Genomic DNA, 25,659 nt, shown 5'->3' with positions numbered 1-25,659 from the left:
ATCTGTATGCAACTGTAGTCACCAGGCAAAAACAATGGAGCACATCATATCTGAGTGTCCCCTTTGTTCTTTTGCCAGGGCCTAAAGGACATTCACCAGCTCACTGCTGCAGCAATGTGTGACTATCAAATCTAGATATAAATTTGTAATTGTTGCTATCTACCCAAGCCGTACAAAAGAAGAGGATTCCTGAGGCTCTTCATTCAGCCCTCTCCTCCAATGTACCAACATCATTCTTGAACAGCAGGCACCACAACGGGACCCAGTATTCCACCAGCGGTCACACTAATGCCAAATACAGAGGTAAAATAGCCTCACTACTCCTATTCAAGATCCCCCTTTTATGCATCCTAGAATCATAGTAGCTCTTCTGGTCACAGTAACACACTGAGACCTCATGTTTGCCACAACTCCCAAATTTTTTTCACAGTCACTGCCTTCCAGGCTAGAGTCCCCTATCCTGCAAGAACGGCCTACATTCTCTGTTCCCAGATGTAGACATTTAGCAGTATTAAAATGTATTGTACATTTGCTTTTGCCCAGCTTACCAAACAATCTAGATTGCTCTGTATCAATGACTTGTCCTCTTCATTATTTACCACTCCCACTATGTGTGTGAGGTCTGCAAACTTTATCAGTGATGGTTTTATGTTTTCTTCCCGTTTATTTAATAAAACTGTTAACAGCGTAAGACCAAGAACCTATCCCTGTGGTACCCAACTAGAAACGCACGCGGTTGATCGATGAGGATTCCCCGTTTACAATTACATTTTAGATCTAACAGTTAGGCGGCTTTTAATCCATTTAATGCGGGCATGTTAATATTTATCTCTTCAGGGTTTTTTAATCAAAATGTCATGTGGTACAAAGTCAAATGCCCTACAAAAGTCCATTACGTCAATGCTATTACTTTTATCGACAAAATTTGTAATTTCATAAAAAAAATACCAAGTTAGTTAGACAGGATCTATTGTCCATAAACCCATGCTGCTTGGCATTAATTACATTACCGTCCTTTTATTCTCTGTTAATCAAGTCCAATATCAGCTGCTTCATTATCTTGCCTGGGATTGATGTCAGCCTGACAGGCCTGTAATTACCTGGGTTATCCCTTTTATTCTTTGGAACTATTGGCACAAGCTGAGCTTTCCACCAGCCCTCTGGAAGAGGAGGGTGATGGGCACAGAGGGAGGGAAAGGCTGTTCCAAGCTTAGGGGTCAGAGTGGAAGTGTGTGAGAGAGGCAAAGGGGATGGGTAGCAGAGAGACAAGGCCAGAGAATAGGCTTGGGGAGGGGAGCAGAGGTAAAGCTATATAGCTAACGGAGGTTGGGTAGGAGGAGCATCATGCTGGAAGTGTGGCTGGGGCCTTGATTATTTTGCCGGCAGTTTTCAGGCAAGAGTTGGAAGGGAAGGGTTGGGGGTCCATGAAGCTGACTGAATGGCAGGACAGCAGCATGGAAGTAAATTGCTAATGGTTATCTATTACTACTGATAATGATAAACCTCCACTTGGGCTACTCAGCTGTGACCACTAAACTGACCCATCCCAAGTGCTGCCACCTCTTAAATCTAGGCACTATATTTCTGACCTTATCAGTGAGGGGAGGAGATTAATAGCCATCTAAGGGGCTGGAAAGCAGGCAGAGATATGAGAGAGAGGCTAATTTTTTAGGTAGAGTTGAAGATGTCACCAAAAGTAATAGATAAAGACTCTACCTGCCTGCTAGCAAACAGGAATGTGAGTTAGAAAACTCTACATATGTGGGCAGCCTGTCCCTAGACTCTCCATCACATTCTGGCTAGAGGTGAAGACACCACTCCTGGGTCAGAGCAATCCCTCTAACCCCCTGCTCCCCTAAAACTTGTCAGCAGTGTGATACAGAAGGACCAGGGAACCATAGGAGAGTGCTAGAGGGGAAATATATAAGCTCAAGGCTAATTAAGGCATGGTTCCCTGTAGACCAGGGAAGGTGGCTGGAGGTTAATTGGAGCACCTATAGTCAATTAAGGCCCTGTTAGGAACCTAATAACCCCCTCCTCCCCCTGCTTCAGGCAGACAGAGAAGGAGAGAGGACTGGGGTAGGGTCCAATGGAGGTGTGCTGTAAGACTTGGAAAATCAGAGAACTGAAGTAAGGGGGACCCTACCCAAGTCCCAGTCAAGGAGGGAGACTCCCTTCCCCAGCATCTAAGGACTGCAAGTACCCCACCCAAGGGGGAAGAGGGTAAGAACTCACAGGGCTTGAGAGGGGCTGGGGTTCAGAGTGAGGAGCAAACCCAAACCCCTCCCCTGCTTCTCTCCTTTACCACCTTCCTGGGCCACTAGCGGGGCTATTGATGCCCCAAGAACTGGGGCAAGGGGTGGCATCTTAGCTCCCCACCAAGAAAAGTGCAGGACCCACCAGGCTAACATTGGCCATCTTGTCACAGCAGGGAAATAGTCCTGCTATTGTGAGGAACTTTCTTGGCTTATACACTATCCTGGTGAAGTGGACTAGTGAAAGGATCTGAGTCCTTGCTCCCACTCCCTTTACCCAGAGGTCTGCCTGATCTTGGGGGCTCCCCTTCCACTCTCCTGTGTGGCAGAGTCCTAGAATCATAGAATATCAGGGTTGGAAGGGGCCTCAGGAGGTCATCTAGTCCAACCCCCTGCTCAAAGCAGGACACATCCCCAATTTTTGCCCCAGATCCCTAAGTGGCCCCTTCAAGGATTGAACTCATAACCCTGGGTTTAGCAAGCCAATACTCAAACCACTGAGCTATCCCTCCCCACAACAATATGTAGAGACTTGTAACCCCAACAAGACTGGGCCCAGGATTCCTGGGGGGCTTGACCCCCAGCCTTGTTGGGGTCACTTAAGGCAGAGGCTAGGGTGTCCCCACTCCTGGGTGCTCTCTCTGCACTGGGTGCTTCCCTGACCCACTGATCAAAGCAAATACAATTTATTAAACAGCAATCAATTTTCAAAAAAATAAGGGAAAACATGTCACCCTGCTCTGTGGCACAGGGGCATCACAACCAGTGTCTCTGGAATATAAGGGAAGGAACTTAAGTCTGTTCCTCACAAGTCCTAGGCCCCTTCTCAGACCCTGGCTGTGCTGCAGGGATGTGGTGGGTTAGACACTTGCTCTGGCAGTGGCCACGAGCTCTCAGGCTTTAGGTGGCAGGACCCTTCTTCCCAGTGTCGCCCCTGCCCTGTCGGGGTTACGATCCCCCTCCATGTCTGGCCTGCCAGGTGTCTTGGCTGGGGGCGTCTACCTGCGCTGGGCCCACTGCCCAGGGTCCCCCCTCACTCTCCCCAGCTGCTCACCACACCCAGCTCTGGACTGCTCCAGCTCCACCACTCTGCCTCAGCACAGCTGCTGCTGCTCTGCCTCTAGCTCCTTTGGCTGATTCTCTGGCCCCCTGGCTCTGGTTGCTGCAGCTCTCCTCCCAGCACAGTCTGCTCTGCGGGCTGCTTCTGTGACTCTGCTCCCAGCTCAGACCTGATTCCTGGGCTGCTTTTCTGGCAGGCACAGCTCTGCTTCCTAGCTCAGCTTAGGCCCCTGCTTTCCCCTTACCTTGTCCCCACTCTGTCTGACCCAGGCAATTCCAGCTTACACGGAGGACGGGACCCTCCTGACTCCCTGAATAGCCTGCCCGCCCTGTCAATCAGGCTGATCTGGAGCATTGGTCTCTCCTCATTGTTCCTGGGGACTCAGTCTCAGGATCCTGATTTCCAATTGACCCTACCTCTTCCTTTTAGTACTGGAGCTAGCCAAACAAAACACCCCCACTGAATGTCAGTAAGGAGACAACGGTCCCCTTACACTAGCAAACAGGCATGTGAGTTAGAAAACTCTACATATGTGGGCAGCCTGCCCCTGGACTCTCCATCACATTCTGGCTAGAGGTGAAGACACCACTCCTGGTCCAGACAATTCCTCTAACCCTTTAACTCCCTGCTCCCCTGTCCCCCTAAAACTGCCATGTGTGGTATTGCAAGCTCCTTTACAAACCGATTCGGAGAAGAAAGTTGCAATAGAATTAGTTTTCTTTTGCCTTCTAAGGATGGAGAAAAGCAGCCATAGCAAAGGTTGGCAGGTGCTGTGGTTTTAGCTCCCTCTGGTGGTGTCTAGGAGACTTCTGAATTCACAGTGAGTAGGGCTATGACTCTGTCACAGAGGTCATAGATTCTGTGACTTTCCAGAACCTCTGACGACTTCTGGGGCAGGGCTGTAGCAGCTGTCAGCCCTGGGGCTGCCAGAGCAGCAGCTGGGGTTGGGTCAGCTCCCCTGGGGCTGGAGCAGCAGCTGTCAGCCCCTGTCACAGGAGCAGCAGAGGGGCTGGAGAAGGTGCAAGTCCCGGCAGTGCTCTTTGTCCCCTTTGCCCAGGGTATTTTTAGCAAAAGTCAGGGACAGGTCATGGGTTTCCGTGAATTTTTGTTTATTGCCATGAGCTGTCTCTGACTTTTGCTAAAAATAACCATGACAAAATTTTAGCCTCAACGATGAGAGAAATGAATGGTCCCAGACTGCCTTAATGTTGAAGGACAGGGCCTGATTTTTTGAAGTCATCTCATTCTTTGATAGGCATTACCTGATGATTAAAAATTGTGTAGTCTTTTTTGACAAAAAGTGTCCAATAAAACATATCCAGCATGTAAACAGTGTGGCTGTATCAGTTCTGTCCAGCAGTTCAGCATGGATCTGTTTCAGTACCTACTAAATGTCTATGGACATACCCAATTGACTTCAATGGGCATTGGGTTTACGAGTCATAAACTACATCATTCTAGCCTTTGTAGGCCGACAAGATATGGGAATGGGGAAGGGATGACTTAATTCACTCTGCCTTTGGAGAAAGCATCCCTCAGTCCTGACCGGTGTACCCTCTAGGCTGTGCGGTCGGGAAGCTGCCCAGGAGAGATTCAAGGGCTGCGCACTTGATTAGCAGAGCTGTGCACATCTGGCAGCATGTGTTTAGGTGCCCCTCCCCCCCGCTACTTTGCAGCCATGTTGCTGCTGCTCCTGGGACCCTCCTGCAGAAGGGGAAGAAGGGGGGGGTGCTGATGTCAGGGTGTCCCCCTTCCCTCACCCCTGTACCTCATCTCTACAGAGCAGGGGAGAGGGGACAACCTGGCTCAGGACTCTGAGCGGGAGAGAGCTGCTGTGGTCTGAGGTTTGAATGAGCCTTCCAGGTGAGTGACTGAGTCAGTGCCTTAAAGAGACAGCGCACGGTCTCTCAGACTTCCCCAGCAGCCAGCTCACACACTCCCAACACATACTTGTATTGTTGTTGTTACTACTTGGTACTTCCTGCAATGCACATATATTCTCGGTAATTTTAGTCTTTCAAAGAGTATTTTTGTTTAACTGGTCTACACATTTCATAATTATTTCTCTCTTCCACTTAATTTTAATTCTTTGAGTAGTGAGTTCTAAAATGCCTAATCTGTCCTGGCTGGAGTAATTATCCCTATAATATCTTTTTAAAATATATATTATATCTAGGTGTTTTGTTTCTGTTGGTGGCATACATCCGCACATTACCTTAGTGCACTAACAATTTATTCCACACATGGATGGAAAAAATCAGAGAGAACACTGGTCCTGACCCAGAGTCCAGGAATTGGTTTCTCACTCTTCAGTCATGCCAAATAATGATCAAACCCAATGGCAGCATCCAGAAGGCTCCAACTCAGTATGTCTAAATTCAGATTTATTAGATTAATAAATTAAATAAAATAAAAAATAAACCACGTTTTGGACTAATGTCACTATAAATATTGCTACATAGGCTACAGTCATATGGCTTGTGCAAACAGGAAAAAATGGGGCTCATGGCTATTTTGCTTTGTTATGATGAATAAAGGTCAGAAAGGTTATTGGTCCCAAGTGATGCCCCCTTCCATCTCTTTGTCATTAAGAAAAATGTAAGCTCAAGGGTCACATAGTCCATCCATAGTCTCTCTGTTAATCAGCAGCCCTCAGACAGGCCAGTTTCAAGCCACTAGTTAGAGGCATTGCCTCAGCACAGATGAAACCACAGGGTGGGAAAACCCAGATCAGATGACGCAGGATTCATTTGTTCTTCAAAGCAATCCCTTGCATGTGTAGAATCTGTCGTGTCTAGTGCCCTAGGTCTTGGCTTCTTTCCAGACTTGCACAGTGTTCTTCCCTTGACAAAGGGTCTGTACATTTCCTGAATCTGGCGCTAAGGGACATCACACCCTTCCCAGACAAAGGTAAACAGCTAGCACGGATTATTTCTGCTTCCTCCTGGGTTTGCGCCTGTAGAAATCAAAGGGTATTCATATAATGGCCCCATCAGTTCAGTACAATGTGTTCATACAGAAACTACATCGAAGCTCCATCACACAAGCATAAGTCTGATATCCAGCTCTAGCTCCCACCCAGGTATAAAATGGTGGCAGTGATTCTAGTGTGTATTGTCCTTGTAGTGATGAGTAATATGGCTACCCAGGAGACCACTATTGGTTTAATATTTGCACAGGTGTAGCTATGTAAAGGCTCAAAGCTCTGGGATGATCACCCCTTTGTAAATGCCACCTCTACTCTGCACAGCAAAATCCAGGCAACACAGGAATCTGATGTGCACTGAACCTGCAACAAAATCAAACAGCAGATCAGCTTAGAGGATAGCACTTTAGCCTCTCCTGTAGTGGGAGGAAAGCAAGGATAGTCCATCTCTAAATTATCTGTTTCCCACAGCTTCCCAGATGTGCTCAGAGCAGCCCCCGATGGCACAGCAGTGGAAATGGCAGCAGCCAGTACATACTAGCCCTCCCACCAGCGCTAACGTCAGTGGAGCAGCCACAGGGCAACATTAGAAGGTTGACTGATTGCTTGAAAATCTTCAGTTTAGACAAGGCTTTACTACAACTGGGTTTTTGTTCGGCTTTCCCTCTCTTGACTGGGAAACATGGTGGGTTTGCAGAGCTAGCTTCACTCAACTGGTGTTAAGTAGGGTGTTTTTTTTTTTTTCTTTTTCAAATTAGCCACAGTTAACACTTCTAGGAAGTCAAATAATAACGTAGGGTTCCCCTGCCAGTTTTAGCTTGATCAGTTCAGCAAATGCTAAAATTAAATGTGGCAGAATTTTTTTTAAATAATTTTGATGGATGAGATCAATATTTATTTTAAAGCATTTTTTCTGATTTGTATCTATTTTAACTTTCAGAGTTATGCAAAATTATGGGCAGTTTAAATTTTTTCACCAATTTTTATTTATTTAAATGTTCATAGTTGTGGGAAATTATCAATCATAATTATTTAATGACAGTAAACGGTGACATTCAAAACTGTTAAAACAAATTGTCTCTATCACATCAAAATATACAAAATAAATATTCTTAAATCAAACTAATATGTGTTCAAGCAGCATTTTTCTTATTTTGCCTGTCTGTAAATTTCAGTTATGAGTGATAGGAATGTTTTTATTGCTGTGTGTGTGCAGGCACAGCAGTGTGTGTGCGTATGTGCGGGGAGTGTGCATGCGCGCAGCATGTGGGTGTGTATGGTGAAATCGACATTTACTGATTAAAAAACTGAATCCTTCCAAGCCTACCTAAAATCCTCATCAAGACGAGGCCTGATTCATTCTACTGGCTGAATCCATCATCACATTCTTGCCTGTCTCCACTAGCATTAGTCACTGGCTGAAATAAACCCTGCCTAGAAGGAATATTCAGGGAGATCTCTTTTTCTACTACTGGGTTCCTAATGCTGGGATTGACCTAACCGTGTGGGAATAAAGGGCTGCTAGGGGAGCATGCCTCAGCCCTGTCTGAGCACTGGCTACATCTGAGCATTCCAGAGCCCCATTACACTGTACCACCACTGTGGGCCTGCAGTGAGAATATCAGTTGATCCAGTGTAGTATGGTGCACTACAAGATGTATCTCGGTCAAGACGCTACCCTTGGTGACCAGACAGCAAGTGTGAAAAATCAGGCTGGGGAGTAATAGGAGCCCATATAAGAAAAAGACCCAAAAATCAGGACTGTCCCTATAAAATTGGGACATCTGGTCACGCTACGCTACCCATCATCCGCTTTGAACACTACACTTCAACCCACGGCTGCCTCTCACACAGCTGGTCTATAGATAGACTCCTAACCCTTTACTCCAATCCAGTAGAAGGGGTAACTTGGGGTCAGTCAGCCGTGCTCTCACACTGTCCTCCACTTCCTGCCCTGTCCACCACATTTTACCTTGCACTGATACATAATTCCACTCCCACTCTGTGCAGAATCAAGCCCTTATTGTGCATTGCACCTGGGCAAAGTCTCGGCAATAAGATGATGCACTCAGATCATGCAGGAAAGCCTGCAGGAGTTTTTGCCTGAAATTCTTGGTGGCACCATTCACACAGGGAAGATGAGGAAAAGCAGTGACAGAGTTATTAGGAATTGAAATTACCTATTTGCCTTCACATAAGCCACAGAGGCATCCAAAGAAGCCATTGATGATCTGAAGAGAAGCCAGGACCATTTCGACCACGCTGATGACCAGCAGAACAGAGAAGAAGTAAATATTCCAGGCTACAACATTCGGGGGCTCAATGCAGACTGAATTCCAGAGAGATTGGTCATACAAATAATTCTGAGCCCTTAAAGAGAGACTCTGATGAGACAGTGATAGGACAAAGACATCTGAAGGGGTGACATGCAGTTGATTGTGTAAAAAGTGTGTGTGTGGAGGGGGGCATGTGTTCCCTTTTTGCTTCATTGTGATGGATAAAGGCAGCCTGCTACTTTTGTAATTTTAAAAATAACATGAATCTGATCAGACCTTCCTTGACTTTTCTGAAGGACCTCGTAGGGGTCTCAGATATGTGTATTGTGAGCTATCAGGTCTGAATTATAAAACATCAACAAATACTTCCTTCCTCCAAAATATTCAGTAGCCATTGAAGTTAAATAGCAAAAGCATGGAATGCTAAAGATGCCCTACACTGACATCCGCTCAGCTTGAGCACATGGCTCTTGTTAATGTAATAATTTCAGTTTCTCCAGGCACTGCAGAGCCATCCCAGCTAGACTGGACCTGATCTCATGGAAAAAACAAGCAGGTAAAAACCCCCACCCTTAAAATCACCTTTCAGACCTGTCTATGTATTATAAAGCCATAAGAGGGAATAAGCCCCCCACTAGTGCCCCATTTTAAGGTCATCTTTAGTGGCCATTCATCCTGGACTACTCCACTCCCTGTTTCCTGGCAAGCCAGCTTGCTGTAATGCTGGTTTAATGCTCCTCATCAGGAGGAGAACTTCGTTCTCAGTGTTACCAAGTCTGTTGAATGCTGAATCATTTAACGTTCTTCCTCAGATTGTTGGATTAAGGGAAGAGATGAAGCTTTGTGGGTATTTTAGCCCTACTGCTGCCTGGACATCACACAAGCTCCTTCTACCTGGTGTGGAAGGCCTGGTTTTCCATGTTTATGAAAGGGTAATCCCACTGCGGGACTTCAGTCTGGTTGTATAGACAGAGGGGTCCGTTTGTCAAGCCCACACCCGAAAGGATAAAGCAAGCAGTAGATCCCAGCAACGCCAGCCCCGACAATACAATGGAAAGGAACATCTGTGGGTAAAAGAACAGAAACAAACTTGTAATTCCAGGTGATCATGCTTCTCTCCTCAAATGTCAGGAGTCCCGCATGGCTGGGCCTACCCTTAGCAGAGACTGGAGCAACAAGAAACTGCCAAGGGCGTGAAATGAACTCTAATGGCCTCAGATGCTGCAATTACAACTGCCGGAAGAAGCTGGGAAACCCTTGCAGCTCCTGTATGACTTTAACCAAAGGAGTCACTGCAGATGAGAACGATCTCGGCTCCTAGCCAGAGCTTCTCTACAACTGCAACATAAGTCCTGATCCCCCACTGCCCTGCAACTCGCACCACCGGTTACAGCTACGTGCAGTGACTTCAAAACATGGACAGATCAGATCGGCAGCTTGCTGCGTGCTGGAAGAGAATACACAAGGCAGAAGACCCTGTGCACTTAACCCCCTCCCAACACATTATTGGGCATATGTGCACAGGAAGTCACTCAGAAAATAATCAAATCAGTCCCATGGCATGATCCAACACAAAGTGCTGGGAGGAGGCAAGGCTACTGTTGTGGGTCTCCTCCTCCACTTCAACTTTCTCATCCACACTCAGCCGTGAGGCATTGAGGCCATTTGCAAAAGTGGACCTGATTTGCAGAGGTGCTGAGCATGCGTGACTCCAGCTGGAGGCCATGAGAGCTGCAGGCCCTCAGCACTGCTGAACATCAGGCCCAGGTGGTGCCCAAATTCAGTGGCTCCTTTTGAAAGCCTGGCCTTAGTGTACAAGATTACTGTGATGGGAGCATATGCTGCTTTATACTCTTCCGGAAAGCTGGATTTGCATGAGATACCCTGGGAAAGGGCTAGGGGAAATTACCCTTCCAGCTCCATTAGGGCAGGTACACTGGCTATTTCCCTGGCATTGTCAGGTATGTCCCTTTAAAAGGCCTAAGGATCAGAAACTCCCATCAGGATTGCAATGCCAAGAAAGGCAGGTTCCTTGCTTCTGCAGGCTAGAGGCAAACCGCAAGCTCCAGCATGGGATTTTTTATTTTATTTTTTTTTGTCCTGCCTAACAGAACAGCCGGTGGGGACAGAGCAGTGAGTGATAACTAGGGTCCTGTTATCACACAAGCTCTTGTGACAATATCATTCAGATCTGCATGGAAGAAAGGGCTGTGTCCTTTTTACCATTAGAGACCCAGCACCCTAAACCTGCGGGTGGGTGCGGAGATGCGGATAAAGGGGGATTTGCAAAATGGGGGCTTAGCTTACCGAGCAGCGCATCATCACTCTCATCAAAACCCTCCTACTCTCGGGGCTGTCAGTAAAATATAGAGGCAGAACGTGAATCGCTGGGTTGGTGGCATGTGGTCCCTACCCCACACAAATACGCTGACTGCAAGTCTCTGGTACTGTGCAATTCACACCCCAGTGCACGAGGGGAGGGCCAAAAAAACCATGGGACCAACCAGATGTGGTACCAATCTGGCCCCCATTACTGGAGTAGCTGAGCCCCCCAGCAAGCTGTAATGTTTTTAGCCTCAACACCCCTGTGAGGCAGGGGTGATCCCCAGTTCACAGAGGAGGAATTGAGGCCCAGAGGGATTTAACGACTTACCCAAGCTCATACAAGGAGCAGGGCTGACAGAAGCAGGGCAAAGGGGACCCCCAAAAATGCCTGTACCTGATGGGAAATGGGGGGGGGGCAGCAAACATGGTGTATGGGGCCCCAGCAAACATGGTGTATGGGGCCCCAAATTTCCCTTGATGGGCCTAACAGAGAGTTAGGCTTGCCAACTTTCTACTCGCACAAAACCAAACACTCTTGCCCTGCCCCACCCCTCCTCCAATGCCCTGCCTCTGCCCCACCCCTTCTCTGAGGCCTTGCCCCCCGCTCACTCCATCCCCATTCCCTCTGTCACTCACTCATTTTCACAGGGCTGGCTCAGGGGGTTGGGGTGCAGGAGGGGGTGAGGACTCTGGCTGGGCGTGTAGGCTCTGGGGTTGAGCCAGGGTTGAGGATTTTGGGGTGCAGGAGGGGGCTCTGGGCTGTGGGGTGGAGCTGAGGGGTTCACAGTATGGGAGGGGGCTCCAGGCTGAGACAGGGGGTTGGTGTGTGGGAGAGGGTACAGTCTCTGAGCTGGAGGTGTGGGTTCCCGGGTGGAGCCAGAAATGAGGGGTTCAGGGTGTGGGAGGGGGCTCTGGGCTGGGGCAGGGGGCTCAAGTGTGCGGGGGGGGAGTGCTCTGGCTGGTGGTGCGGGTTCTGGTGTGGGGCCAGGGATGAGGGGTTTGGGGTGTAGGAGGGTGCTCTGGGCTGGGATCGAGGGCTTCAGAGGGTGGGAGGGGGAATCAGGGCTGGGGTAAGGGGTTGGGGCATGGGAGGGGGTCGGGGTGCAAGATCTGGGTGACATTTACCTCAAGCAGCTCCCGGAAGTAGCGTCATGTCCCCTCTTCAGCTCCTAGGCAAAGGTGTGACCAGGCGGCTCTGCATGATGCCCCGTCCACAGGCACCACCCCTGCAGATCCCATTGGCTGTGGTTCCCAGCCAGTGGGAGCTGCAGAGGTGGCAGTTGGGGAGGGTGCAACATGCGGATCCCCCTGGGTGCCCCTATGCGTAAGAGCCAGAGATGGAACATGACGCTGCTTCCGGCAGCCGTATGGAGCCATGGCAAGCAGGGAGCCCGCCTTAGCCCTGCTGCTCCGCTGACGGTACTTTTAACAGCCCAGTCAGTGGTGTTGACCAGAGCCGCCAGGGTCCCTTTTCAACCAGGTGTTCCGGTCAAAAACCGGACACCTGGCAACCCTACAGGGAGTCCAGGGTGGAGCAAGCACCTGAACCGAGGTCTCCCGAGTTCCAGGCTAGTGCTTTAATCACTGGATCACCCTTCCTCTCTTTGCCACATAATTGCAGCTCGTTGGGCTGTCTCACGCCCTATCTAAACAGTGGCCTGTTTGGAACATAAGCCAAGGAATTTTTCTTTCTACGTGTCTGCAAAACGTCTCGTTCCCTTCTGGGGCTATGCTAACACAGCACCATTAAATCTGGCGGCCCAGTGACAGAGAGGTGTGGCCTGTTAACTCCAGAACTGTGGGTCTGGAGTCTGGTTCTGCAGCTAAAATAAGAACATTTTCCACAAGTCAAAGGAATCTCTGTCTTACATTCCGGCAAGTTCTGCAGTCGGAGGAACGGCCACAGCGCCACCCAACAGCCGTGATCTGAGTTGCAGCCAGAAGAACCTGAGAGAGCAGGAAATGATTCAGGATGAATGGGACAATCCAGTCTGCTGGCACCAAGAGCTGGCAGTTAGTTCTTTCCCTTATTCAGCATGGAGCATTTATGAACTATCCTTCATCCCAGTCTTAAAGATCCCAAATCCTGCAACAAGACCTGTGGACGGATCCTCATCATAGAATCATAGAATCATAGAATATTAGGGTTGGAAGGGACCCCAGAAGGTCATCTAGTCCAACCCCCTGCTCGAAGCAGGACCAATTCCCAGTTAAATCATCCCAGCCAGGGCTTTATCAAGCCTGACCTTAAAAACCTCTAAGGAAGGAGATTCTACCACCTCCCTAGGTAACGCATTCCAGTGTTTCACCACCCTCTTAGTGAAAAAGTTTTTCCTAATATCCAATCTAAACCTCCCCCATTGCAACTTGAGACCATTACTCCTCGTTCTGTCATCTGCTACCATTGAGAACAGTCTAGAGCCATCCTCTTTGGAACCCCCTTTCAGGTAGTTGAAAGCAGCTATCAAATCCCCCCTCATTATTCTCTTCTGCAGACTAAACAATCCCAGCTCCCTCAGCCTCTCCTCATAAGTCATGTGCTCTAGACCCCTAATCATTTTTGTTGCCCTTCGCTGGACTCTCTCCAATTTATCCACATCCTTCTTGTAGTGTGGGGCCCAAAACTGGACACAGTACTCCAGATGAGGCCTCACCAGTGTCGAATAGAGGGGAACGATCACGTCCCTCGATCTGCTCGCTATGCCCCTACTTATACATCCCAAAATGCCATTGGCCTTCTTGGCAACAAGGGCACACTGCTGACTCATATCCAGCTTCTCGTCCACTGTCACCCCTAGGTCCTTTTCCGCAGAACTGCTGCCGAGCCATTCGGTCCCTAGTCTGTAGCGGTGCATTGGATTCTTCCATCCTAAGTGCAGGACCCTGCACTTATCCTTATTGAACCTCATCAGATTTCTTTTGGCCCAATCCTCCAATTTGTCTAGGTCCTTCTGTATCCTATCCCTCCCCTCCAGCGTATCTACCACTCCTCCCAGTTTAGTATCATCCGCAAATTTGCTGAGAGTGCAATCCACACTCATGCCTATGCAGAGCACCACCGAAGTCATTCATGGAGGTTCTGGCTCGTGCTGTGCTCCTTGTGTGATTAAGGCTAAAGTTAGAACCCTGGCAATAGGCTGTACCATGTCAATCTAATATCTGTCTGCAACATCTAGGTGGCTGATTATGAGCGTGTGCTTTTCTTTTAGAGAAAACATTTTGCTGCATATGGAAAGTTAGAAATGTCAGAAGGACCAGCATTTCGAATCTGTTATCCACCACCATCTCTTTATTGTGTGTTTGTACAGAGCCCTGCGCCTAAGTCCTGGACTGTAACTAGGGCTCGTAGGAGCTACAGTAATAAAAATAAACCATAACAAATCGGTGTATGCAAAATGGAAGATGAATTCCCAGTGAAATAGAACTGGGACTACAGACACCTGAGTTCTATTACCAGGGCTTCGACAAAGACAAAATCACTTAATGTCTGTGTGCCTCAGTTATGAACATAACACATGCCTTTAAAGCAGCCGGTGATACGGGGTAGAATATTGGACTCACTGAAGTCTATGGGAATTTTGCCAAAGACATCAATGAGGCCACATGAACTGATTTTCCTCTAGCAGCAAAATGGTATTATTACTGTTTAAAACCAGCCAAGGAGTCATTGCAAACAATCGTGCAGGAGACTTTGCTAGTTATACTGACACTAGCACAACATACCAGTAGCCATCTGGGAGCCGAGCTAGGCAAACAATAAGAAAAGTTAATTTAAAAGCATCCCAGAATTCACCAAATATGCTATTAGACTATTGTTGGCTACCCCACTCCATCCCAGTCCTTGCCAGGGCGCCTGATTGCACTGCCGAGGTTCAGAGCAAAGCGTTGCCATTCTGGAGCAGCTTTCTTGGAAGATAATGATCATTTCACTCAGTGGCCTGATGTGTCACCGTGAACCTGGTGAGGCTCCAAAATGGCCTCCCTGGAGAGCAGCATGGAGAAGTTTGGATTAGCAAATACAGAAGTTACTAGCACCAAGCAGATGGGCAACATGACGACATGGCATGGGCGGCGGGTACCATAGCCTGGGGGAGGCTGTGCCTCCCCAAACAGCCAGGCATGGCCTCACCCATGCTCTGCCCCCAGGCTCCCTGCTTCTGCTCTGCAGCCCGGCTCCAGGGGCTGGGGCCGCACCACCCGCCCTCCTGGCGCTCCAGGGCTAGGGGGGCTGTGGCCGGGTGGGTGGCTGTGGTGGTGGGGCTCTGGGCTCTGGCAGAGGGGGCGGAAGGGTGGTGTCTGGGGGAGAAGGGACGGGGCTGAGAGCTAGCCTCCCGCAGCTGGCGGTTCATGTGCTGCCCATGCGACATGGAAGTGATTCTTGCTAATGGTCATTATACCAACTGAGGACATTATGGAGGAAAGGACTAATTAGTTTAATCTGTTAACTGTTCCAAGAGGTTTGTAAATATGTGATTTTCTATCTGGATTTTCTTTTCTGTTACCCTTAGGACTTGATCCAAAGCCTGTTAAAGCTGATGTGAGTCTTTCAGCTGACTTCAGGTCAGGGCCTATACAGTATGTAGGTATGAGAAGTATGTTAGTGTCAGCCACCAGCATACAAAGCCCTATAGAATCATAGAATATCAGGGTTGGAAGGGACCTCAGGAGGTCATCTGGTCCAACCCCCTGCTCAAAGCAGGACCAATCCCCAATTTTTGCCCCAGATCCCAAATGGCCCCCTCAAGGATTGAACTCACAACCCTGGGTTTAGCAGGCCAATGCTCAAACCACTGAGCTATCCCTCCCCCAAGGAAAAAGGGGACATAATGACATCCAGAAGCCTTTCATAAGGCTGTAAGGGGTCACCCTGATCATCCAGTCTGCCCTGCTGTCTAACACAGCCCATAGAATGTCAGCCAGGGGTTGTAGCATGGAGCCCAACAGTGCCCCAGCTTACCAACATCCCCACTTCTCAGATGGGGAAACTGAGGCACAGAGTGGGGAATGAGCTTGCCCAAAGACACCCAGCAGGCCAGTGGTATCATGCCCTACCCACTAGACACACTGTGCCTTGGTCCTGTGACTCCCTTGGTGAATGTTCTGTCCAAGACAGTGCACACATGCTGGGGAAAAGGGAAAGGAGGGCAAAGAAGTCACACCACTTACAATTATGCCTCCTCCCCAGACTCCTGGCACTTGCATAGCCTGTTTGGTGATGTGGCCCTCCTTCAGATAGCTCCACATCCAGCTGGGGAAGAGGAGGAGCACGTTGGCAGCAATGGAAAGCACACCCAAGGCAATGAGGCATGGGCCCAGAATCCGAGTGCACTTCCCTACGCACATTGTCGGCAAGCCAGTGAGCCCTGCACAGAGGGGAGGGGAAAAAAGAATGATTGGATTTCACAGTCTCTGGGCCAGATCCTCAGCTGGTAGAAGGAAAAGTAGCACCATAGGCTAATGGCATTTTGGGTTGTATAAGTAGGGGCATTGCCAGCAGATCATTCCCCTCTATTCGACATTGGTGAGGCCTCATCCGGAGTACTGTGTCCAGTTTTGGGCCCCACACTACAAGAAGGATGTGGAAAAATTGGAAAGAGTCCAGAGGAGGGCAACAAAAATTATTAGGGGGCTGGAGCACAGGACTTATGAGGAGAGGCTGAGTGAACTGGAATTGTTTAGTCTGCAGAAGAGAAGAATGAGGGGGGATTTGATAGCTGCTTTCAACTACCTGAAAGGGGGTTCCAAAGAGGATGGATCCAGACTGTTCTCAGTGGTACCAGAAGACAGAACAAGGAGTAATGGTCTCAAGTTGCAGTGGGGAAGATTTAGGTTGGATGTTAGGAAAAACTTTTTCACTAGGAGGGTGGTGAAGCACTGGAATGGGTTATCTCGGGAGGTGGTAGAATCTCCATCCTTAGAGGTTTTCAAGGTCAGGCTTGACAAAGCCCTGGCTGGGATGATTTAGTTGGGAATTGGTCCTGCTTTGAGCAGGGGGTTGGACTAGATGACCTCCTGAGGTCCCTTCCAACCCTGATATTCTATGATTCACCACTGACTTCTGCAGAGCTTCGCTGAGGATAGGACTCCCCTTCTGGGTTTGTATGACATCTAAATGCCATTTCTGAGACTTACTCAGGTACTTAAGCCATGGGCACTTGCCTCTTTGCTTGCTGTTAAGGTCATGTCTGCCTTCTCACTAGGGCTGGATGTTTTCGCTCTAGCTGCATGTACCCGGATAAGAGCATTGCCATAACTATGGTAAAGGATTGACAAGAAAGAGCTGTATATACCCAGCGTATTTCCGCTTTGCTTCCACTCTCCATCCTCAGGCCTACTGCTGGCTAGCACAAAAGAGAACAAGGGAGATGTTGAATGCTTTCGAAAACCTGGCCTCTTTATTTTGGTGAGCTCTCAAAATCCAATCCAATGGTGAGTTCTGACAGGGGCAATGGAAGCTCCCTAAAAGTGGGGGGGGCCACTGGTGCCTGAAATGAGGCCCCATCCTTGCGCTGTCCCTTCCCCCAAGGCCCTGCCCTCACACTGCCCCTTCCTCCAGGGCCCTGCCCCCTGCCACCTCTTCCCTCAAAGCCCCACCCCTTCACCGCCTCTTCCCCCAAGACCCCGCCCCCTGCTTCCTCCTCTCCGCTCCCTCCCTCCTGGCCAGTACAAAGTGGGAGGGCATAGCCCTCGTACTTTAAAAAGTCATGGGGCCATGGCCCCCTGGTCCCCCAGTTCTGGTGCCCCTGAGTTCTGAGCACTTGAAAAATCTGGAGCCTAGTGTATAGCTTCCATCTGAAAAAATTCTCTGACAAGGATAGGAATAGCTCTTCTTCTGCACATCATGATAAAAATTAACCGCCAAGAGATTTAAGCTGTTTGATTGTGCCCTTTCCTGAAATCTATCTATCAGCTATGACCTGGCATACCAAATATAGTAGATAAAATATTTGGTCAATAAAGCAAAACCTCTTCATCTCTCATGACACAAAGATACCATGGATAAAGAGACGTAATCCATAACTAATCTAAAAAACCCAGCCCTAGGATGAGAGGGGTGACCTTCTGGTGCAATACTGAGATGTCTCATTTAGACAGCTTTTTAAAGGATATGAAGAAAAGCAAACATCTGCCCAAGAACAGCAATTAGTCAACACTACCAGATTGCTACTAATCAACACCTAGCTCTTCCCTCGCACTTTGCAGCCAGAGTGCTCAGTGCACTTCACAAAGGAGGTGAGCACCATCATCATCCCATTTCACAGAGGAGGAAATAGAGGCACAGAAAGGTGCAGTGATTGCCAAAGGCCGTTCAAATTTGGGAATAATACCTAGATCATCAGGATCTCAGTCCCTGTTCTAGTCTCTGGGTTTAAGCAGCTTCTGCTGTTACAGCAAGCTAAGAAAGGAGCCCAGCAAGGCCAGATTCTACTGGTCAGCACTGGGAATAGTTGGAGGCTTTCTTTCAAGTGGGGGCTAAGACTGAAAGATATTGATCTGCACCAAAGTTGGCTCCTGGGTAGATTCTTGGATTTCCAAACCAATCAAATGGTACATTTTGCCATCCATAAAGACAGCTGAACAAATCTTTGTATCTATCAGTGGCTATTGCACAGATCTTCTATAGTCAATATATTGCAATGGGATTGCAACTTTAGTAATGTCCCAGATCAGAGAGACTGTTTCTTGACAAAAACTCCACATAGTTTATGACAAAGCAAGAACATATTTAAATAATCCCCTCTTGAAACTCACATCCCAGGCAGAGAAAGGTAAGTATCTCTAATAAAATCAACAAGCTTTGCTGGAGTGAGAAATGCCTTAAATAGGAACCTAAAATGTTATCTCCACAGCCTTGTGGTCAAAATTTTGTTTGTCTCCCCAAATGTCTTACAGTTTGAGAACAACAGATAAGACAGGGCCGGAAAAGGAACTCTGTTTATATCAAGAGCTCCAGGGCAGGGACTGTCTCGTACCATGTGTTTGTAAAGTGCCTCGCATGCTGGGGCTCTAATCTCGGTTGGGGGCCGTAGTCAGTACCCTGGGGTTTTTTTGCCTTCCTCTGCAGCATGGGGTACAGGTCACTTGCAGGTTTAAACTAGTGCAAATGGTGAATTCTCTGTAACTGGAAGTCTTTAAACCATTATGTGAGGTCTTCAGCAACTCAGCTAGAGGTTAGGGGTCCATTACAGGAGTGGGTGGGTGAGGTTCTGTGGCCTGCGATGTGCAGGAGGTCAGACTAGATGATCATGATGGTCCCTTCTGGTCTTAATGTCTATGATATAATAAATCCTAGAGGGATTTATTATCCCTGTGTTGGTTCAACCAACAGATCTTCTCCAGAGCAGTTTCTACCAATTTATCAATCTCTTTACACTTGCCCCACTCCCCAGCCCTTGCTTATAATGATTAGGGTCTCCTGGCAAAGACCAGAAACTAAACTATGCAACTTTGCGAACAACCCACACAGCTCAAACAGTGAATTCTGATTGAATACTCAAAGGAACTTGTTATGAAACTGGTTATAGCAACCCATAGGTGTTTGTACAAAAAGAGTTTCAAATAAGAAAAAAGTCATGATCTGTTCATGGTCAATATGAAAAGAGAAGGGGAAAATCTAACCAAGCTGTTTGCTCTGAATACTTTGACCAGGTCCACTTAATAACACTTTGCCTTGTCTCTTCAAAATTTTACTTGGAATTTATTTACAAAGTAGCAGTGAATATCATTTGGTAACATTCGGACTATTTTAATCTCATTTACACTAGTATGAATCCAGTAATGCTACTGAAGTCAACTGAGTTACCATGGATTTACATTGGTGTGGCAGATTAGAACATGATTCAGTGACTTTACTGTGAGTTTTGAAGCTCACTGACCAGATTTAGTCTAAGGGACAAGTTTTCACACTAGCATATACAGTTTAAACTGGAGATTTTGGCAAAGTGGTGGGGTTTCCAGTTTAAATCTCTTTCTATCCTGTGCACAGGATATTTAGTGTTTATGTTTCAGATACAACATTTTACACAAATTCCTCTCCTAGCCACATCTTCCTAAAGTCCTCAGGCCAAATTCCACTCAGTTACACCAGAATACATTGGAATAATTATTCATTTCAATAGAGTTACTCCTGTTTAAACTCATGGGTGGGGAAATCATAGGCTGGGGGAAGCTGTGCCTCCCCAAACAGCCAGGCATGGCCCTGCCCATGCTCTGCCTTCAGGCCCCTCTTCTCCTGCTTCCCACTCTGCATGGCTCCATCCCTGTGCAGTGGCCCTGGTTCGGTGTGGGGCTGTACCGCCCGACCTCTCGGTGCTCTGGGGTTGCACTGCCCATCCTCCCTGCACTCTGGGGCTGGGGGTGCTAGCCGGGAGGGATGGGGGCCCAGTGGCTATGGTGGGTTAGCCTCTGATGTGGGGAAGGCGTGGAAAGGGCAGGGCCTCAGGTGGAAGGGGCAGGGTTGGGGGCTAGCCAACCCCAGCTGGCATTTCATGCCGTGTTTAAATTGATAAAATTAAATTTCATCCGTGTTTAAATTGATAAAACCAAGACCAAAACTTGGCCCTACATCAGAAGAAAATTAGAGTTCCTGTCTATTGGCAATAGTTGTGAGGGTAGATCAGTTTCTCAAATAACCTTTTCCCAACCATTTAGAATCTCCTTTGTGAATGGCTTGATTAGTAAACAGTTTGGCACCATTTAGTAAGAGTAGCGCAGTGTTCTTTTGAAATTGGGTAATATCAATCTACATTCACTTTACTTTGTATAACAAGGAACTACAAATTATAAAGGGTCAATGCAACACTCCATTTTGGGGCGGTATTGTAGTCAGATAAAGTTAACTTCTGGGCATTTACTGGTGCAAATAAAGTGGCAACATACTTACCACATGCAGTGATTTTTAACTATGGCTAGTAGTTTTGCAGACAACAGCAGCAGCAAATGAAATTCAATCTTGCTGGGCCATTCAGTTAACTCACATGAGCATATGCCCATTTGGGTTAAACAGATTTCCAGTGTTTTTTATAGTATCGTGCCTGAACAGTGCAGTTACTATTTAACTCATTTATTTGATGCATCTGGATTCCTTGGCATTTATTGTGCAATCACAGTAAGGCAATTATTTTAAAAAGATTTTGCTTCAAAAAAATAGACCGACTGGAACCGTTGAAGTGAAATTTCAGAAGTGAAAGTCGAAATAATTACGCAACAACCCCTTGTAGACCTCTGATGTCCTGAAAAACCTCGGCATCAGGGGCAGAACACATCAATTTTGCAAGAGCTGAAGTGGGTAGAACAATTCATCCTGCCAGAGCTGAACCAGAAGGAAGCGGACATGGAAACCATCAAGCTGCCACTCACTGAGAATTCTCTTAGCCCAGCTATTTCACGTTCTAAGGAAGCTTGATATCTGAAACCAGTGCAGTGCAGAAGCCAGCCAACCAGTGCAACTGACTAGTGACAAGCTAATCAGGTGCCAGGAAGATCCTAGAGTAACAATATAACCCAAGAGTAACAACATTACAAGATGTGTGCACTATTGCTTGGGATACTCTGCTCTCAACCCTTTGCTAATGTAAATTCACTGACACTGATGGACTTGGAGAGGGTGCTAGACTGAGAGTTGGGAGGTCCAGTGTGATTCTTGCCTCTGACACTGAGCTGCTATACCCTCTTCAGGAATTCATGTCCCCATAGAATCATAGAGTATCAGGGTTGGAAGGGACCTCAGGAGGTCATCTAGTCCAACCCCCTGCTCAAAGCAGGACCAATCCCCAATTTTTGCCCCAGATCCCTAAATGGCCCCCTCACGGATTAAACTCACAACCCTGGGTTTAGCAGGCCAAAGCTCAAACCACTGAGCTTTCCCTCCCCCCCCTTGTGTGCCTCTGTTTCCCCTACCACCTGTTGCCATGTCTATTTCGATTATAAGCTCTTTGGGGCAGGCACTTTATGTGTTTGTACAGCACCTAGCACAATGGGGTCCAGATCTCTGTTGGAGTCTCTAGGCACTACCACAGTACATTGCTTAGCCTTCCAAAGAAGCTGCTCTTCAGGGCCAGGTGTGATGTGGGCACCACCTGCTAGGAATTGGACTGAGCCCACAAGCTCATTCCACACTGGCAGTCGCACATGGATGGAAGACAATGACCACCAGAACCTCCCTGTTTCTTATATCAAGTGACATCCCTCGGGATGCTTTGGAAATGGTATCAATCTCTTTCCCAGAAGATGTTTAACTGCTTTGATTGACCTTTCCCCTCAAGCTGCAAACAGGTTCTGTGTCAGCTGATCTCATACACAACAGGCTACTGCTGGGTCACTAGAGGAGATGAAATCCAGAAGGGAGAAAGATTTTACACCAACAATCACAAATCAACAAGCACAGATGGCCAAGGCTTGGCAACAGAGGTTGAATCAGTCCCAGATTGGGAACCCCAGAGAAACTCTCCACTCCCTCTAACCTTCCATTGATGTTAGACCTAGGTGCTACGGTAATACAAATAAATCAATCATCATCATCATCACTCAGAGCAGATGCATTCGGTCCCTAAATCATCCTTCTCAAGTAGCCCACAGTCATATCAAATCCCAGTGAATGCTTTCCTTCTCCACTTACCTGAGAGAAATGAAGTGATGTGATGCAAAAACAATGAGTTGTCTCCCAGTACAATGTCAGTCTCACCTTTGTCTCCCCCAATGGACAATATCTAGGTTACTGGAGAGGATCTAATTAGGCTTGTTATCGTCCCAAGGAAAGGCGAAGATCCCTGAAGAGTCATGGATATTGGATATTTATAAGTGTTTTGACTGTATCAGGCTGTCTCCAGTTTTTCCCATAGATGGTCTGAAGTTCTATTCATCCGTCACCCACACACCAGTCATATGCCTCATCTCTTCCACATGACTGACAGCTCTGAAGTGGTGATGACACATTCTCAAAAAAGCACCTTGCACTCATGGAAGGAAATGAGAATTGTTACTAAACAAGAAAGCTGGTTCCTGGAGGAAGGGTGGGGCAGAGCGTGTGCATATTTGCATGGAATGATGTGGGCATCCAAGAGCCAGGCAGAGTGGCTGAAGCTGATTGTCTATGCAAGGAGCTTCCCTCTGTGCCCCTGGCATGTGAATTAATCAAGCAAACGTGAATGGCTTGGACACCCAAGGCCCTGATCCTACAAACACTTGCAATGAGACCCTGCTGAGGCCATCTGTGGGGCCTGGATCTGGGACTGCTGGAGCTAAAGGCATGACTCTCTTACTGCTGGAGTGAAAGAAGCAGCAGCATTACATCAGAGACAGTAGCAGACCTGATGACTATGCTGTGCTCCAGACTCTGGAAGCGGACAGATAGCCACACTATCAGAACGGGTTATGCACTTAGGCAGGTGTGTAACCCTACTCACATGTAGTGCCACTGAAATAAACCGAAGCACTCAGATGCATACTTATATGCATGATAAGTTCTGATCTTGCTAACACTTAAAGAAGCACAGAAAGATTGTTCTACAGAGACAACGGATACACACACTTCTATCAACGCATCATCAAATGCAAAAATGGTGTGCAAGAGGTTCATTGCATTTAAGAATGTCCCAAGTTACTGTAATGACAAAATGTCAAGATAAGAATATTAAACTTTACAAGTATTAAATCAACATTTATCAGGTACTTGTCACTAAAGAAAAATGCATTCATCAAGTTACGTTTATTCCAGTAATGCCTGGTGATCTACTGAGAGCAGGGCCCCACTGTGCTATGTGCCATATGTACACACATGAAGAGACAGGCTCTGCCCCGAAGAGCTTACACTCCAAATAGCCTACACATCCAAAGGGCAGGAGAAAGGGATATAACATCCAAAATTCTTGGGAAAGCTCTATGGACATCTTAAGGAGAAATCTATTCCTCATAAGATAATGACAATTTTTTTAAACAGAGCTGTTTCAAGTCAGTATTTCACTACATGGAAAAAACTTTCCGTCATACTTGGTAGCAAGATTCCACATATGAGTTAATAAATTATTATTAGATGTTAGAAGCATGTTACAGAAATTAATGGCATGTATTGTAGCAGGTTATAAGCACATCAGTAGAGACTGTTAGAAGTTTATAGGCCATGATTTCAAGCAACACATTGTCCCTTTGGCCTTAATTCTTATCAATTGTTATAAACTGTTTGTCAAAACAGTCATTGTGTACTAACCCATTATAAGTTATTTCATAGAATCATAGAAAATTAGGGTTGGAAGGGACCTCAGGAGGTCATCTAGTCCAACCCCCTGCTCAAAGCAGGACCAATCCCCAACTAAATCATCCCAGCCAGGGCTTTGTCAAGCCTGATCTTGAAAACCTCTAAAGAAGGAGATTCCACCACCTCCCTAGGTAACGCATTCCAGTGCTTCACCACCCTTCTAGTGAAAAAGTTTTTCCTAATATCCAACCTAAATCTCCCCCACTGCAACTTGAGACCATTACTCCTTGTTCTGTCATCTGCTACCACTGAGAACTGTCTAGATCCATCCTCTTTGGAACCCCCTTTCAGGTAGTTAAAAGCAGCTATCAAATCCCCCCTCATTCTTCTCTTCTGCAGACTAAACAATCCCAGTTCCCTCAGCCTCTCCTCATAAGTCATGTGTTCCAGTCCCCTAATCATTTTTGTTGCCCTCCGCTGGACGCTTTCCAATTTTTCCACATCCTTCTTGTAGTGTGGGGCCCAAAACTGGACACACTACTCCAGTTGAGGCCTCACCAACGTCGAATAGAGGGTAACGATTACGTCCCTCAATCTGCTGGCAACGCCCCTACTTATACAGCCCAAAATGCTGTTAGTCTTCTTGGCAACAAGGGCACACTGTTGACTCATATCCAGCTTCTCGTCCCTAGGTCCTTTTCTGCAGAACTGCTGCCTAGCCATTTGGTCCCTAGTCTGTAGTGGTGCATGGGATTCTTTCATCCTAAGTGCAGAACTCTGCACTTGTCCTTGTTGAACCTCATCAGATTTCTTTTAGCCCAATCCTCCAATTTGTCTAGGTCCCTCTGGACCCTATCCCTACCCTCCATCATTTCTATCTCTCCCCCCAGCTTAGTGTCACCTGCGAACTTGCTGAGGGTGCAATTAATCTCTTCATCCAGATAATTTTAAATGTACTGTTTGTTAAATGTACTATTTGTAAATGTAATGTTAATGGAGACCAGACTTTTAAATCTATTGAGGCACATCCTGGGTGTTTTAGGATATTTTTTCTTGGATTGACAAGTAAATACCTTAATAGGAAAGACTTCTGGTATTCAAATGCTGCATTTGCATGTCTCAAACTAAATCTGCAGCCTGGAATGCTTGATGAGCGACATCTATTAAAGGACACCACAATTCAGAAGTAGAGATAGTGAGGGTACCTCTAAAAACACGCTGGAAAACACACATTTGTTGAAATTCTGCAGATTTGCATTCCAATATGTATACTCACACTTTAAATATTTGTGACGCTATCCTCAGTTATGATAGCTCATCACTGCAACTTTAGTTTCCTGACTACTATCCCAAATTATGTATAGGCCCTTCCTTCCATCAGTGTTTCCCCAACTCCTCCCCATTACCAACCCCAAGCATTTAAAAAGCATGACATTTTAAAATAAGTTTTGGATTCTTTTTGTTTGCATTCTGGTTTTTGAGCCATTGGGATTCACATTTTCCATTTTTCCTCCACAGCCATGAGGACTAGAAACTTTGTTTTTCAATGAAAGCTGGGATCTTCATGTGACTCCAGGCACTGGGGCTTTGAGGAAAACATCCAGTATTGGGAGACCGGGCAACCC

At 47.1% G+C, this 25,659-nt stretch overlaps 1 protein-coding gene across 2 annotated transcripts; it reads right to left on the bottom strand.

Annotated features, from left to right (window-relative positions):
- Window positions 1-5,682: 5,682 nt before the first annotated feature.
- Window positions 5,683-23,936, bottom strand: TM4SF19 (transmembrane 4 L six family member 19). 2 transcript variants are annotated; one of them, XM_043522440.1, is made up of 6 exons: window positions 22,460-23,936; window positions 16,009-16,205; window positions 12,712-12,789; window positions 9,412-9,581; window positions 8,422-8,611; window positions 5,683-6,604 (listed from the first exon to the last, which is right to left on the bottom strand). In XM_043522440.1, exons 2-5 carry the CDS (start codon window positions 16,183-16,185, stop codon window positions 8,422-8,424), a joined length of 615 nt encoding a protein of 204 aa, XP_043378375.1. In that variant the 5' UTR covers window positions 16,186-16,205; window positions 22,460-23,936; the 3' UTR covers window positions 5,683-6,604. The 2 variants fall into 2 exon arrangements, with proteins under 2 accessions (XP_043378375.1, XP_027685423.1); XM_027829622.3 differs by having other exon boundaries at window positions 5,683-6,271.
- Window positions 23,937-25,659: the final 1,723 nt, after the last annotated feature.

This window comes from Chelonia mydas, chromosome 9 (assembly GCF_015237465.2).
Source record: "Chelonia mydas isolate rCheMyd1 chromosome 9, rCheMyd1.pri.v2, whole genome shotgun sequence".
In the NCBI taxonomy this organism is placed as follows: domain Eukaryota; kingdom Metazoa; phylum Chordata; order Testudines; family Cheloniidae; genus Chelonia; species Chelonia mydas.
The sequence above is the reverse complement of the archived record's forward strand: the minus strand, read 5'-3'. Positions and strand labels throughout refer to the sequence as shown.

What these genes read in the sequence shown, in the direction of transcription:
- TM4SF19 (XM_043522440.1), bottom strand. Translation starts at nt 16,185, where the DNA reads ATGTGCGTAGGGAAGTGCACTCGGATTCTGGGCCCATGCCTCATTGCC. An exon ending in TCTGGGGAGGAGGCATAATT is followed by an intron (nt 12,790 to 16,008) that starts GTAAGTGGTGTG and finishes CTGCTCTCTCAG; the next exon opens with GTTCTTCTGGCTGCAACTCA. An exon ending in ACTGCAGAACTTGCCGGAAT is followed by an intron (nt 9,582 to 12,711) that starts GTAAGACAGAGA and finishes TTTTACCCACAG; the next exon opens with ATGTTCCTTTCCATTGTATT.